At 49.7% G+C, this 14,715-nt stretch overlaps 6 protein-coding genes across 6 annotated transcripts; 3 read left to right on the forward strand and 3 right to left on the reverse strand.

Moving 5' to 3' along the window:
- Positions 1-18: 18 nt before the first annotated feature.
- RhiXN_00667 (F-box-like domain-containing protein) lies at positions 19-1,687 on the forward strand (the record flags this gene model as incomplete). Its single annotated transcript, XM_043320486.1, has 5 exons — positions 19-83; positions 135-234; positions 291-914; positions 1,017-1,288; positions 1,357-1,687. The coding sequence occupies 5 exons, from the start codon at positions 19-21 to the stop codon at positions 1,685-1,687; spliced, it is 1,392 nt and encodes a 463-aa protein (XP_043179498.1).
- A 338-nt stretch (positions 1,688-2,025) lies between these two features.
- On the reverse strand, positions 2,026-2,783 carry RhiXN_00668 (uncharacterized protein; the record flags this gene model as incomplete). Its single annotated transcript, XM_043320487.1, has 2 exons — positions 2,026-2,660; positions 2,720-2,783. 2 exons carry the CDS (start codon positions 2,781-2,783, stop codon positions 2,026-2,028), a joined length of 699 nt encoding a protein of 232 aa, XP_043179499.1.
- A 240-nt stretch (positions 2,784-3,023) lies between these two features.
- On the forward strand, positions 3,024-5,267 carry RhiXN_00669 (aldehyde dehydrogenase family protein; the record flags this gene model as incomplete). Its single annotated transcript, XM_043320488.1, has 13 exons — positions 3,024-3,068; positions 3,128-3,258; positions 3,319-3,475; positions 3,528-3,596; positions 3,665-3,919; positions 3,995-4,374; positions 4,434-4,473; positions 4,530-4,564; positions 4,622-4,681; positions 4,756-4,796; positions 4,848-4,886; positions 4,943-5,055; positions 5,112-5,267. 13 exons carry the CDS (start codon positions 3,024-3,026, stop codon positions 5,265-5,267), a joined length of 1,521 nt encoding a protein of 506 aa, XP_043179500.1.
- A 435-nt stretch (positions 5,268-5,702) lies between these two features.
- RhiXN_00670 (mRNA-decapping enzyme subunit 2) lies at positions 5,703-8,325 on the reverse strand (the record flags this gene model as incomplete). Its single annotated transcript, XM_043320489.1, has 7 exons — positions 5,703-7,230; positions 7,284-7,381; positions 7,433-7,585; positions 7,635-7,733; positions 7,793-8,006; positions 8,064-8,135; positions 8,186-8,325. 7 exons carry the CDS (start codon positions 8,323-8,325, stop codon positions 5,703-5,705), a joined length of 2,304 nt encoding a protein of 767 aa, XP_043179501.1.
- A 352-nt stretch (positions 8,326-8,677) lies between these two features.
- Positions 8,678-12,251, reverse strand: RhiXN_00671 (vacuolar protein sorting-associated protein; the record flags this gene model as incomplete). The annotated part of the gene is made up of 19 exons (XM_043320490.1): positions 8,678-8,806; positions 8,861-8,897; positions 8,948-9,430; positions 9,479-9,519; positions 9,566-9,648; positions 9,706-9,811; positions 9,887-10,161; positions 10,218-10,256; positions 10,310-10,352; positions 10,402-10,477; positions 10,529-10,584; positions 10,639-10,913; positions 10,965-11,038; positions 11,091-11,185; positions 11,242-11,303; positions 11,359-11,419; positions 11,472-11,856; positions 11,905-11,934; positions 11,989-12,251. 19 exons carry the CDS (start codon positions 12,249-12,251, stop codon positions 8,678-8,680), a joined length of 2,613 nt encoding a protein of 870 aa, XP_043179502.1.
- A 768-nt stretch (positions 12,252-13,019) lies between these two features.
- On the forward strand, positions 13,020-14,607 carry RhiXN_00672 (Isocitrate/isopropylmalate dehydrogenase; the record flags this gene model as incomplete). The annotated part of the gene is made up of 10 exons (XM_043320491.1): positions 13,020-13,130; positions 13,194-13,315; positions 13,369-13,570; positions 13,623-13,763; positions 13,812-13,969; positions 14,021-14,038; positions 14,089-14,136; positions 14,191-14,271; positions 14,327-14,389; positions 14,445-14,607. 10 exons carry the CDS (start codon positions 13,020-13,022, stop codon positions 14,605-14,607), a joined length of 1,107 nt encoding a protein of 368 aa, XP_043179503.1.
- Between the last annotated feature and the right edge of the window lie 108 nt (positions 14,608-14,715).

Below are 14,715 nucleotides of genomic sequence, written 5' to 3' on the forward strand. Positions count from 1 at the left end.
CTCCAACACTCGCCCTCGATGGTGTTTCCGGACGATGTCTTTCGCGAGATTCTGTCGTACCTATGGCCGGTCGATGTTAGTCGGTGAGTGCGAGTGCTATGTTTTTATTTCCAAACTAAATTGGCATGGTCTAGATTCGCGAGGACGTCCAAGCGCAGTCTGCGCATTGCAGACATGGTGCTCTATAGACGGAACCATATAGCAAGCGTGAATCATCTGGCGTCGTTTTGCCAGGTGAGTGGGTGTGGTTGGGGCTCGAGATCTATTATGGCATAATAAATGATTTGCAGGCACTGACAAGCCGGGCATCGGCGGCACACGCACTGAACATGGTGTCGATCGACATCCGAGAACACACGCGGTTTCCTATACCTGCGATCGCGGCCGCACTCCTTGCTTCTCCGAACCTCACACACCTGGCCGTATCGCTCGTTCCCCCACGCGATCCAAAATACTACATCGATCCCACTCCCTTGCTCTACGCCTCCAGCCCCACCCTGCGTGAACTCGCATTGACGACCCATGTGCCAACCGCTGCCCTCACCGAATTTCTCATCTCCCATCCGAACCTTGTCAGCCTGTCCCTCCCCAACCAGAGCCCGGAATCCATGGTCGAACTCGGTGCGGAGTGTGTACCGCGCTTGACGAGTATCACAGCCCCGCCGGCCCTTGTCGCTTGCCTCGTCCCCGAACGTCCGGTCGTGCATGCAGTCATCTCTCGTCCGGTCCCTCGCGAATTCATGGCCGATGTCATCGAGAGTCTAGCCGCGTCCAAGGGGCCCCTGCTGAGTCTGGGATTAGAGACCGAACAGGTCTCGTTGGGGGTCATGCAAGAGATAACAGTTCGCCTTCGGGATTTAAGGAGTCTTTGGGTCAAGGGACGGTTCATGTTTAGGTATTCATTGACTTATGCAGTGCGTTTTTTCTTTTTCCTCTTCTCCCCATTTCTCTCTCTCTTCCTCTACTTACTTCTTTTGATCAACTTTCTGGTGGATTGACGCCCTGGTGATATTCAGGGCCTATTGCTCGACATGGCTCCCCTTCTTGGACGTAGCCCGCAACTCACATCGGTTTCGTTGATCGGTTGGCCGGCGATCCGTGCCTTGCCAAAAAGTCCGCAGTCACACCTCTCCGTTTCCCCCTCTACTCCATCGGCGAGCTTTACTCCTTCGCCATCGCCACCCCCCGCTGTGGACCATACCATCTTGGAAGACGAGCTCCAGGTGACAAGGACGTTCCATACGTGCGCAAGGCAACTCAGAGAGGTTGTCTTTCCCAGCGGATGCAGGTAAACATAGTTTCCGGTATTTTCATTTCACACTCGCGTTTCGGCTAACCGGTTGGGGTCCACAACAGGTGGGTCGCGAAACAAGACGATGACGAAGCAACATGGGAACCGGCTCGAGAGTGCCATGGTGCGCGTGTATGGTGGGTCGACCGCGAACTCGAGCTCGAGCTCGCCGCGGCTCAACAGGAAGCCCATCGGATCGAGCAACTTGAAAGTATGCGTTCGTCCAGACGACGCAGTCGTCCGAGCGGCCGATTCTCTAAACCCAATTCGTCGGACGACGATGATGAGCAACTTGATTATGCTCGTATTGAGCTCGAGGATGATGCGGATGCGGAAGGTGATGTGGATGAACTGTTTGAGAGTGAACAGGGTGGCGGGATGTTTATTATTTCATAGCACGCTTGTGCTTTTTCTATTTGCGCATTGTTCAGTGGAGGAAAACCGCAAAAGGTGTTCTCCTGCTTGTAACAGTATCTGATTACACTTTATTCTTTTCGTCGCTTTCTTTTTTCCTTTTTTTTTCAAAAACCTTTTCACTCTTTATATAGTGTTTTCTTTGTGGCGGTCAAAGGTCGGGGATGGGGACGGGGAGGCGCAATCTGTACAGTAGCAAATGACTCTTTTTTCCCCCGTGTATGTACGTCTTGTTCATGGGACAATAGGTTGTACACACGTACTACTTGCTGATCAGATCGAACCTAAACCGCATAAACTCAACGAGCAAACTCACAGATTCACTCCTTTCGCTCCTTGTCCTGGGCCTCCAACTCAACCTTGGCCTCCAAAAGCGTCTCGAGCCCAATCTTGGCCATCGGATCAACACCCCAGAGTGCAGCCTTGACCATCCTCGCCCTCTCGGCCTTGCTCTCACTCCACCCACCGGCCAATGGGCCAGCGATACCATCGACCGTACCGTGCCCACGCCCACTCAACTCGTTCGCGCTCGGAACAACACGATCGGGCTCCGCATCCAGCTCGTCCCGCTCCGCGACAAGGTCCCTGTACGACTTGAGCAGCCCGCCCGAGTTAAAAGTGCGCCGAGCGGGGGCGAACGTCTTGTCGATGGCCGACGAGAGTGTTTCGGGCGTGATGTACCCTGTCGAAGAGTGGTACAGGTCGATGAGCGCACGCAGCTTTTCGGGGGCGAGCGCGTAGGATGAGAGCGGTGGGTTTGGAGTGGGTAGTGGGATGTGTGGTCGTTCGCTTGCGTTTAGGGACTCGTGGAAGGATGCTATGCTTGGCGTGGGCTCTGCATTGGGTGGAGAAGTGTGTGTAGGAGGAGGAGCAGGGGCTGGGGAAGGAGCACGAGTAGAAGCGGATGGAGGGGACACAGGCTTTGACTTGTTTCCTGCTTTTTTATTTGTATTACCTTTGCTTTTTTGTTTCCAGAGCCCGGGCCTTCTGGCTTCACAGCAGCCGCAAACGTACGCACGGTGACACGAACGCAAGAGCGGCGGACTAGCGCATTCATCCCAGAAACGACGACGATCATTATGGTTCGGTAGGGGACAAATTAAATCAAAAAGCCAATTACAGCCGCTGGGCGTTTGGCTGCAATTCCTCCGACTGGAATCATGCCCCGCCCGGTACTTTATAGTAGTAGCCCGAGCCCGAGGCTGGAAACCCACCGGGATGATACAATCTGCCGCGTAGCCGGGCAGGGAATACCGAGGAGCCACGGTATACATACGTGACTAGAGGACCCACTCGTTCCACCCATTTGCTTCCAACCATGACGACCAAACTCGAGTATACTCCTCTGGATGAGATCAACCAGGTGAGTTGTCCAGTGTGGGTGTTGTACATGCGACTGACCAGGCGAGCGACCGATCATAGATTCATGCGCGTCTCCATGCGAGTTTCCGGGCTGGTAAAACCAAATCTATCGATGCCAGAAAAGAAAACATAGTCAAGTTTGCCTATATGATAAAGGACAACGTCGAAGCCCTGCAGAATGCATTGGCTGTGTGAGTCTGGTTTACATCCCATCGCCTGCTCCGAATTAACTGGAAGCTGGAAACATATAGCGACCTGGGACGACCCAAACTTGAATCCTCGTTCCTCGAAATAGACCCACTCATCAAAGAGTCGATTGAGGTTTACAAGTCGGTCGAGAAATGGGCTCAGCCCGACAAGGCTCCGTTTTCGTTGAACTTTGCGCCTATGAAGCCCGTAGTGCGCAAGGTACGTCCCCCACCCCACTCTTCCGTTGCTGGCAGTACTCATTCAAGCATAGGAACCAAAAGGCGCAGTTCTCGTCATCTCGCCGTTCAACTACCCCGTTTGGCTGGCTTTCAGTCCAGTTGTGAGTCGAAAATCAAGCACCTTTCCTAGTTGACCCGAATCAAGTCAATCTAATGTGTTTATGCCTAGATCGGGGCCATTGCCGCTGGGTGTACTGTCGCACTCAAACCATCCGAGCTCACGCCCGCGACGTCTGCTCTCCTCGCGTCGTTGGTCGCCAAGTACCTCCCTTCAGATGTCGTCACCGTCGTCAACGGCGCGATTCCAGAGACTACACGGTTGCTTGATTTACCATGGGGCCATATTATGTATACCGGTGGTGGGAACGTCGGGAGAATCGTTGCTACTGCTGCAGCCAAGCACCTGACACCCGTCACACTCGAGGTTCGCCCAATTCTCCCCACCCCTCTTTTTTATTATTTGTTGACCCGGACTTGGCGACTGACACAACCGAATTAGTTGGGAGGCAAAAGCCCCGTCATCATCGACCCCGCATCGGACATGAAAGTCGCGGCGCGGAGGATTCTCTGGGGCAAAACGATCAACGCCGGCCAAACGTGCGTCGCACCCGACTACGTCCTCGTCCCGCGCGAAGGCCAGGACGCACTCGTCAGAGAGCTCGAGGTGGCGTACAAGGAGTTTTACCCGCAGGGCGCGAAATCCTCCGACTCGTACTCGCGCATCATCTCCGCTGGCCACTGGGACCGTCTCAAGGGTATGCTGGATGGGACTGACGGCAAGGTCGTATTGGGCGGTGGGTCGGATGCGGATCGGGATAGTAAGTTTATTGCGCCTACTGTGGTCAAGGATGTGGGTGGTGATGATGCGTTGATGAAGAGGTGTGTTTGTATTTTTCTTCATCTGTGGTCCTGGCGCTGGTTGGCTGACCACGGGATAGTGAGATTTTCGGACCGATTTTGCCTATTGTACCCGTCAAGGTGAGCTTTTGTTTACCGGTCGCTTCACGGCGGTTTCTGACTGGGGTGGAAAATAGGACGTGGATGCTGCGATCGAGTACGTTAATGCCAAGTAAGTCCTTTTCATTATCAAGAGCTCAAAGTCGTATGCTGACGGCTTTGGCCCAAGCGACCACCCGCTTGCGCTCTACGTCTTCACCAAGAATCCCTCGTTCAAATCCAAAGGCAAGTTCAGCATATAGCTTTGATACAAAGACACCTCACTAAATCGCTATCACTTGTAGTCTTTGACAATACCCAGAGTGGAGCAGCCGTCGCCAATGACTTGATTATCCACATTGCCGGTGTGTATCCTCCCATCTCAGAAGCACGGCCAAACTGAAATCGCTATGCAGTCGACGGCCTTCCTTTCGGCGGGGTTGGTCCTTCCGGATGTGAGTGAATTAACAGTGCATCCTGCCTCTTCATAAAAGGCTTATCGTATTCGTAGACGGAGCACATACTTCAAAGTTCACGTTCGATACCTTTACCCACTTCCGTTCTTCTATCGACTCGCCTGGATGGTTGGACCTGATACTTGGGGCGCGGTTCCCTCCTTACACCGTAAGTTATGTCATATGCCCTGGCGCATAAAGGTCTAATGTACGTGTATGCAACAGGCGGCCAAGGCCAAGAAACTGTCTGGTCTCAATCCTGTTACTCTTCCTTTCCCAAGGCCTGGCACCAAGGCAGCTGGTCCGTGGAGCAAGTGGGCAACTATCATGGGTGTCTTGGCGATTCTGAGTGCTGCGTTTGCCAAGTATAGCAAGAGGTAAAAGAGTGCTTCAAGCCGATACTAGGAATGCTAATGCGTGGTCTTGTCCGCTAAAAATCGGTTGTTCGCTCGCTTTTCTATCTACTGTAATTCCCACAAAACGAATACATTGTTATATCTTCTTGGCACTAAGTATTTCATTTCATTGGACGCCAGGTCAACGTTTATATGGTACACATGCGCACAAAAAAAGTAGCATTGCGTATACGAGATTAACCATTCGACCTCCCACACACCAGCACAGCACAAAAACGAGCGACAATATAGATGTTACATCCCCATCCTCTTCAAACATACACCTTTCAGCTTCGGGTTACAGATACAAGAAACAGATTGCACGAGACAAAGTCGAGTAACGTATAAAATGTCAAGCACAAACCAAATATCGGAGGTTCGTGCCGAGATAACAAAATATAATACGCGCGAGCCGAGATGTTTAGGATAGGCCAGGAGTCGAATACGGATGCCCAGGTACCGGATGATGCATGTTGTTAGGCCCCGGAGGTCCTGGGGGGAATCCTCCGTTCATGGATGGAGCGTACTGCGGCTGCATCGGGTAGTTGGGTGCACCGTGGTTACTCAGCCCTGGGATCGGAGCAGGAGTGAAACTAGGACCAAACTGAAGATGAGGCTGGGGTATATTGTTATGATACATTGCTTGAGAATATGGACCAGGGGTTGGCGTTGGAATAGGCATAGGTGCAGGCGTAGGGGTCGAGCCAAACATTGTCAAAAGATGTCCCTTGTGAACATTCGACTCGGGCCCGGCCATACGAGCTGGCATGGGGCGAGAATAGAGAGGAGACGGTGGGAGACCCGGGCGAAGCCCTCCGTTTACCAGTCCCATAGGGTATTGCATCCTATCAGTGGGTGGGGGAGGCTGGAATCCGCCTGGGAGAGCATAGTGATTGAGGAACTGAGCAGCAGGGGTACGGGAGGACATCAGCGGGGTCGGCGGGGCCGGAGTCATCATACGATCCGCATCTCCAGCGATCGATTCGAGTAACGCAAGTTGTTTACGGCGACGGTCAAAGGGGTGGTCGCCAGGGTCACCAGGGACAGGCGTCGCAGTTGGGGGAGGTAAGCCGTTGGGAACACTATATGGCTGGGGTGTAGCAGCCACCCGCTTGTGTGAGACAGGTGATTTAGACGTCAGAGAAGCCGGAACAAGGCCCAGATCTGCAAACGCGGCGGGTGTCATAGGCGCTACCCTAGGTTGCGAGTTTAGGATGGGTCCAGATAGGACCGATGGTTGGCGATTAGCAAGGGGGTTGCTTGATCTAGCTTCTGCCGCGATGGGTTGAGGTGGAGGCGTGGGCGTTGGCATTGGTTCTGGTTTGGTAGACGGACTAGCCAACGCATCAAATGGCGAAACAAAGTCAAATATGCTTTTCGTCGGTGGTGTCTTCTTCCGATCAGTGTACTGGGGCGGCATAGCGGCCTTGGTGTCCATAATAGGTTGCTGGATTGGATCAACAACTGCCGCGGATAGAGTTAGTCCCTGCAAAAGTCGAGCAAGGTGGGGCGAATCATTGGAAGGTCCTGTTTCCACGCTCCTAACATGCACATCGTTTGCATAGGGAGTATCGCTGGAGGGTGTAATAGGTTCGAAAGCTGATGCATGAGCACTTGAGCCGCTTGTCAACGCATTTGTACCGGACGAATTCTGGCTGGATGATTCAGAATCGTGACCAACATGGACAGCCAATGCACGAGGCTTTGCATGCTGAGGGCCCACATCGTCCCATGGGTTTCCCGATTTTGAATCCATCCGCAGATCAGCATCGTATCGTTCGTGAGGGCGAGCATTGGGTCGGAAGGGGGAAGCAGTATCTAGTTCGTCTACGTAGGTTTGTCCTGGTTGGTAAGAAGCTGGTTCCTGGTTTGAAATGGCCGGAGTACGTCCACTTTTGCGGACTGCCTTGCGCTGGCGTTTTCTCTCACTGACGAATGCTTTCAATTGGCTGCCGAGTGGTATGTCAGCAAATAAAATAAAGTCTAATTATGTCCCACAAACCTAACGAATGGAGAGATAAGATAAAACTTGTTGTTTGCGGCAACTGGTCGGTTTTTCTTCCAAGTCGGAAGATCACTAAGCTTGAACCACTCGATTTTCTGAGCGAAAGCCTTTAGAAAAGTTCACAGATAATATTGGGATAAACCTACGCTGATCTCTTTCCTGGTTCTTGTCTGAAAAACTGTGTCTTCTGGAACGTCGGGGACAATGTATAAAGTAAGCTGCTGTTCTTTGAGTGTGTTTTTAATGAAAATCCGCTTGTCAAGAAGCGAAGTGACATCAAATCCTGTTTCTTCTAGGGTCTGGGAGCAGTTTGAGTGCAAGGGCACGAACTAATAGGGAAGCACTCACCTCCCGAATAGCGCAGTCATGTTCCTCCTCATCCTCGTTAATCTTGCCCTTTGGAAAGCCCCATCCAGATGAAGCCTTCCAGCCCTTGACAAGCACACACTACACAACACAATAGTTAGCCTATCAGCTGGTCGATAGGCAAGCCATTGCAGGCTTACCTTATCGAGAGAGGAATTCAGCATGATACAACCACACACAGGAACTCGTGTCTTGTATCTCATGAATTCCTGAAACGCCTGTTCATGCTCCTGACTGGCACTCCACTGGCGAAGGAGGGGACATGCGGCGAAAAGTTGCTGGGAGAATTTCTTCAATGGAAGCGAGGGTAAATCGGGATTCTCGTCTCGTATAAAATCCTCATAAAACCAATGCCTAAATAGTTGGGCCTGTGTGAACGAACAGCCTATTAGGACAGGCTAATGTACCTACGCCTGTTCTACCTGAAAACATATTCTTTCGACAGTCTCAAGCTCCTCATCAGGAACATTAAGGATGAATCGACTACAATATGGTGTTAAGTAAGAGGCGTGGGTCTTGTCAATGCAACCCACCTAGAAAGATCTTCCCAAACATCGTCGATGGTAGCATCTTTGAATGAGAAAGATCCAAATACAAGTCCCGGTAATGGGGGATCGGATGACGTGGATATTGAGGATTGAGCAAACATTGTATGTGGAGTTTCGCTAGACATCGGTCGTGGTTGGAGAGCGTCGGTCACTTGGTTGGCCGTGTGGCGTGTCACAAAGTTGACCACACGTATTAATAATCCCGTGGCAAGTGGCTATTACTCATCGCATCAAGATAGGGAGTACGACAATGAACATACTTCTGGGCCAGGGTTAACCTTCAGTTGATTCATGTGATCATAACGCCAATAAGGTCAGACCTATAGGCATAACGTCCGCGGCACACTATGAAGAAGTTGAAACCATGTATTTTTTAAAAATTAAACTCGAACCAGTCGTCGTTCCATTTCATCGATCAGGCTCTACTAAGAGCTACATAATAAATAACTGTCTGTATCATTCTTATCTAGTATCGACCTAGTTCAGGCTTTTCGCCAGCTTCTCTAGCAAATGGGTGAGTCTTTCTGCCTCGCGCGCCACAAGAGTAGCGTTCTTCTCAATTGTGATAGCTTCAGTAAGCGCAGGTAGGGTGGTCGCACCATAGCCCTGCATAGACCGTTTAGTATACGGGCCAACTTCAGCTCTCAGGCGTTGACTTACCAACCACTTTCCGGGTGCTACCCCGAGATGGCGGTACCTACACCAGAATGCTCAGCACTATTTTAGAGCGTAAACCATGTGGCTTACCATTCGCGGTCTTTGATCCCCTCCCCGGACAAGAAGCCTTGTTCGAATGTCGACAGCTTCTTATTCACAGCTTGCACTTCTTTTACTGCACGAATAAGCTTTCGAATATTTCTGTGTTGGCCACGCTCCTCATGGTCGTGCTCCTTGGTCCTTTCATGTTGCTCATCGACCCACGCAGGGAGTCTTCCAATACGTGGCGTAGCACGAGCCCCCTTTGGCCACTTTTGAGGGTAGGAGGATTTCTTTTCCTCGCGTACTCCAAAAACCTTTTTGATCCATGCACGTGCTCCAGCGAATTTACGGTGGCTACATGCGCCTTGTTTCTCTCTGTGAATAACTTTTTCCAAAGCTCTCTTCAGGCGGTGCTCCGCGACCGCTTTACGATCATCGAGCTTCTTGCTGGCTTTCTTGACTTTTGTGATGGCGTGACGAAGATCCGTAAAGTTAGGTGTCTCGGACAACCCAGTGGCAAGTTCGACAACACTGTGACAAGCTGTAAGCATATATCAGAGCCAGTGAGCTTGTACGCACTGATCCAAATAATTCTCTAATTCGTACGCGTAGTGTGTCGTCTATATCTACTGTAAGTGAATGAACACTAGACAGTTGAGCACTTACGTTCAACGGTAGGACGATAGAGTCCGCGAGTCGGAGAAGAACAAGTCCCAAATGCTTAGCAATCGCAACGTGTCTTAAAAAGCCTATTAAGCCCAAAGGTTTAGTCTATAGAGCTGACCTTGTTCCCTGACTGAACTGACCAGGATCTCCATATTTCTCCATCCAAGTTTGTGAGTCCCAGATTGAATGGTAATGGTAGACAGCACTTTGAGAAGTTCCACTAAATGCTTCATCTGAACTTGCAATCTGGGTGGGCGATGGATTATTTGGCGTCAATAGAAGAGTTGTTAGGAATAAAATCGGAAAGTAAGCAATACTTACACCTAGCCTCTGCAAAAATACAGTGTAGTCACTGCCGCTACCGAGGGGGCTAACTCCAGTGCCTGAAGCAGCATTACGCGCAAGTTCAGTTTCTTGTTGAACTACAAAGGCGTCCTTTTCAATAGGCCCAGTGAATGGCCCAAGATCATCCCTTGCATCCCACAAGGTGCGGTTTGCGTCGGATGGGTGAGGGACATCGATAGCTGCTTGGCGAAGAATATGCGCTAAGGAAGGCGACCCCGAAAGTCCAAACCTATCGCCAGCTGATGCAACATCTGCAAGGAAATAGAATACAATGAATTCATATCCTCAAAAGTCGAGAGCAACTTACCGACGTTGAGATACGCAACCACATGCTCTTGAATCCAATCTTCGATAGCGATATTTGAGTGTAAATTCCCATGGAGAAAACAGTAAACTTACCAGCAAAGTCTTCGCCCCATTCCGTACTCCCAATTAGGCCATACTAATGCGATTTAGTAACTACCAAACAAGTGCTATAAGAAAAGACGCACCTCTTCAGCGTCCCAGCTTGCGAACACGATTGTCCGAAGAGGTTTCCATCCTTGTTTTAATAATTTTCCAAACCCCCTATATTCCGGCATTAAGTTATTGATTTAATGTCAATCACAATAGACCTACTTGGCAATTTCATGAACCGACACTGTGCCACTGGTAGGGTCACTGGCACCCAGAACCTGAGAACCAAGTCAGGAAAGATCAGAATAAACAGCGGTGGTTAGCCTAATTACCCATGCGTCTCGATGGTTTCCAAGAAGAACTACTTCGTTGCGGATATGACCTGGGATGACTGCCATGGTGTTCCAAATAGGTTTGATCTCGTTCTTTACTCGATTCAACAGTCGAATTTTGCGACTACTGAAAATAGAATCGTTTCTGCCCAATTCTTTTAGGAGAACCTGTGCATTGGCCCAAGATATAGGGAGTGAAGGGATGGAGGGGATATTAGTTCCCTCGGTGCGGTTTGCATTGGGGTAGGCAGGGGTTCCTGGGGTTCCGGGGTCCCCTTGAAAGCTAATTGTTAGAGCGTGGCTTGGAGATACGATCAGAGACCTACCAGGGTATGTGCTTAGGAACAAAACACTACCGCGTTGTACCGAGTCTGGATTTAGTGCTGGACCATTGGGCCAGCTTCGAACCCTATTTACAAGATGGACTCAAAATTCTGATTACGGATGCTTACTATTCATATCCGTTCTCGACTGTAACGGCCCCATTATCACGAGGGTCAGAATATATCAAGACGCCAACGGCACCAGCTTCTTGAGCTGCTTGAACCTATAGAAACCTCTCATTAGCGATAACTTGTGGGTCAAGTTCGCTATAATACGCACTTTGAGTCCACGAAAGACTGCACCATATCTTATCAGTGCAATGGATCCAGTTAGTTCATATCCTTTCCAGCGGGTGTTAGTCCGTTTGCTACAATGTGTTTAAATACCAACACTCACCTGCTGCAGCGAGTTCGTCGAAGTCTTGTTTGCGGCCGTAACCGACATGGACAAGTTTTCCCTAAAAAGACAGTTAATTCATTCCTGTAGCCTCATTACGTTACACGACCAACCTGGACATCACCTCCTTTGCTAAACCCGTGCCAGGCTCCAATCGTATCGTACCATTGGCCGGCAGGATCTCCTTCCGCAGGGGCTTCCTCCACGTTCGCACTCCAAAATGGGGTTCCATCCTCGTTGAGGATCTCTAATTTACGTTCTTTAGGATAGTTGAGCAGGGGGTAATAGGTGTCTATCCATGCAGTAGGCTCTGTAGTATGAGCTATAGACAAAATGGCTTGGCGAGATTCTTCGCTTCCGGCATCGAAGACAGGGAGGGATTTTGACGTGGACTTAATCCCAAGATGCTTCCTAAAGGCCTCCAACTGTTGAACAGACGAATAATAGTCGTTTGCCGTGCCAGCAAGATGCGGCTTTTCTGTCCAGACCCTCGCAACACTAAATAATATAAGTGTATAGAGCAGTCGCAGGAGAATAAGCACTCACGAGATGGCGCTTTGTGCGCTCGGAGATGACCTAAATCCCAATGGCTCAACAAGACTCCAAAACGTGGACCGAAAACAAGCTCACAAGAAAATATCTTCTGCTTTTTGAGGATCAAGTCCAAAGTTTTTATACCTATGACTAATTTCATTGCTTGTTCCCACCAAAGGGTCAATGAGATTAGCCGGTCCAATACGATAGGTATTCCAGGATGTGGCTCCCAAGTAGAATAAACCACAGGCAGTTGCTAGGGCAGCAACATTTCTAAGCCTATGAGGGCGGTTGACGCTACGTGAGGCAGCCGGAGGAGGCAGTTCGACGAGGCCTTTAGTCACTTTTTCGCCTCCCATGGTTGGCGTCAGGCGTTGTAATACTACACTTGCAATTCTGCTTCTTTTGTGCGTGATCGGTGGGTGGAGCTATATTAGTCACAATCACGTGAAGCCCGCATATAATTCACTCTTTGCAAGTTTTAGATGTTGATCAGAATTGAATGTTGCTGAATTATTGATATATGCCCCTTTTCTATATAAGCAAATGTGGAAATTCCGATGCCTTTCATTGCTTGCAACTCCAATTTATTTGTAGAATATGCTTATTTCTCTCACTACGCACTCAAACCTCTCAATCCGTAACCTTCGCCGCCGCCATTCGCCTTGCACGGTGTTTACTGCTTAGCCATCTGATGAATTTCTGCGAATCTAACAAGGTCATCTCCTAAAAGGATGGGGACCGCTCTCCGTCGATTAGCGAATCTGACGGGAAATACTTGTAAACAATAACGGCGCTCACTAAGAAGGGGTCACTGGCTAATAGAAGAGGGAAAAAGGCAATGATGATTACTGAAACATAGCAAATTGCGAAGACGGGTTAGTGAATCTGGATACACACGGCGAGATATGTCTAAGCGCGCCAGCGCTTAAAATGAGACTCCACCAAATATTACGGATTTATTTCAGTTCGACGAATTTAATATCGCAATTTGCGAATTAAAGTTAACACAATATCACGTGTGGTTGATCTTTGGCGCTTCACTTAATCCGAAGAAAGCCGACCAATAAATATACCACATCCCTTCAAATAATCTCATACTCACACTTACCTGGACCTCACAAAATATGGCTAGTATTTCACAAATCAGACGACTCGCAACCCAGGTCCCACCCAAGGTTACTTCTTTAAGAATTGGGATGATTCCCGCGGATGGTATAGGTCGGGAAGTTCTGCCGGTAAGTCCATAACCCCCCTCTGTGCCTGAGAGGCAATGGTATAACATGGGCCTTGGTTCATAGGCAGCTCGACAAGCATTAGAAGCGCTAGGATCTGATATTCCTAAGCCTCAATTCGTTGACCTTGATGCTGGTTTTGAGTTTTTCACTAGGCATGGCATTGCGCTCCCAGAAGAGACGGTTGAGTATGTATCATCCGACTTCGCAACTTCATAGTGAGGTTAACTTGCTTTGACAGAGCACTATCTAATGACTGCAATGCAGCCATGTTTGGTGCTGTTAGTTCTCCCTCGAGAAAAGTGACGGGATACTCTTCGCCAATCGTCGCATTGCGGAAGAAACTTGACCTATATGCAAACATCCGCCCAGTATCCTCAGTAAAGGGTACACCTGGCCCAGATGTAGACATGGTAGTCGTACGGGAAAACACTGAATGTCTAGTCAGTTGCTGTATTTCGAGCGTAGTTCGACTCGCTGATAGCAATAATTCAGTATGTCAAGCAAGAGAAGATCGAGGATGGACTGACTGGCAAAGAGGCTCGTGCAACACGTCTGATCACCGAGTACGCCTCCCGTAAGATAGGAAAGATGGGTTTTGAGGTCGCATTAGCTCGAGGTGGTCGACGGGGCAAGGTAAATGCGCTAAATTTCCCTGGTTTATCCAAACTCATTCCATACTAGCCTCCGACCTTGACTGTGGTTCACAAATCGAATGTTCTCTCAGTAACAGATGGTCTGTTTCGTGAGACAGTACGTGCAGTACCTACGCTCCCCGAAGTCGCTGGGAAGTACGACGGAGTAACTGTGAACGAGCAATTAGTGGATAGTATGGTTTACAGGTCTGTCTCAACCTTTAATGAAGGGAATAGTATTAACTAAGGCACTCTTAGGATGTTCCGCGAACCACAGTAAATGTATCCAATATCGGATATTCTCATCGTACTAATAGGTGACGCAGGGAATTTGATGTCGCAGTTGCGCCCAATATGTATGGCGATATTATCTCGTGAGTTCATTCCAAGACTCAGGTCCCATACACGGACTCTAATTTCTCCATCAGCGATGCTGCCGCGGCTCTCGTTGGGTCCCTTGGGCTCGTGCCCTCTGTAAATGCAGGTGACTCGTTTGTGATGGGCGAGCCGTAAGTGGTTTAGTTCTGGCCATACGGACGTCCGCTCAGGTAACGCAACTCGTAGTGTCCATGGTTCAGCCCCCGATATTGCTGGAAAGGGGATTGCGAACCCCATTGCGGCAATTAGGTGCGTTCACCCAATCAATAAGCGCACAATACAACCTGAATATTCATTAACTTAGATCCGCTGCGTTGCTTCTTTCCCACCTGGGATATCATGCCCCTGCCCAACGTATCAATAATGCAGTGGACGAGGTGCTTCGCGAGGGTCAATTCATCACACCGGATCTGGGAGGAAAGAGCACGACGAGCGAGGTCACAGATGCTATCCTGAAGAAGATCTGAGAGTCTGGTCTGTTGGTAATAGCAGCATGCATTCACAGAAGGGCATCCAAAAGCCTGGACATAGTACAAACACGAAAACGACCAAGTCCAAATTGTGTGGTTGAGTTC

This window comes from Rhizoctonia solani, chromosome 4 (genome assembly GCF_016906535.1).
Source record: "Rhizoctonia solani chromosome 4, complete sequence".
NCBI classification, from domain to species: Eukaryota; Fungi; Basidiomycota; class Agaricomycetes; order Cantharellales; family Ceratobasidiaceae; genus Rhizoctonia; species Rhizoctonia solani.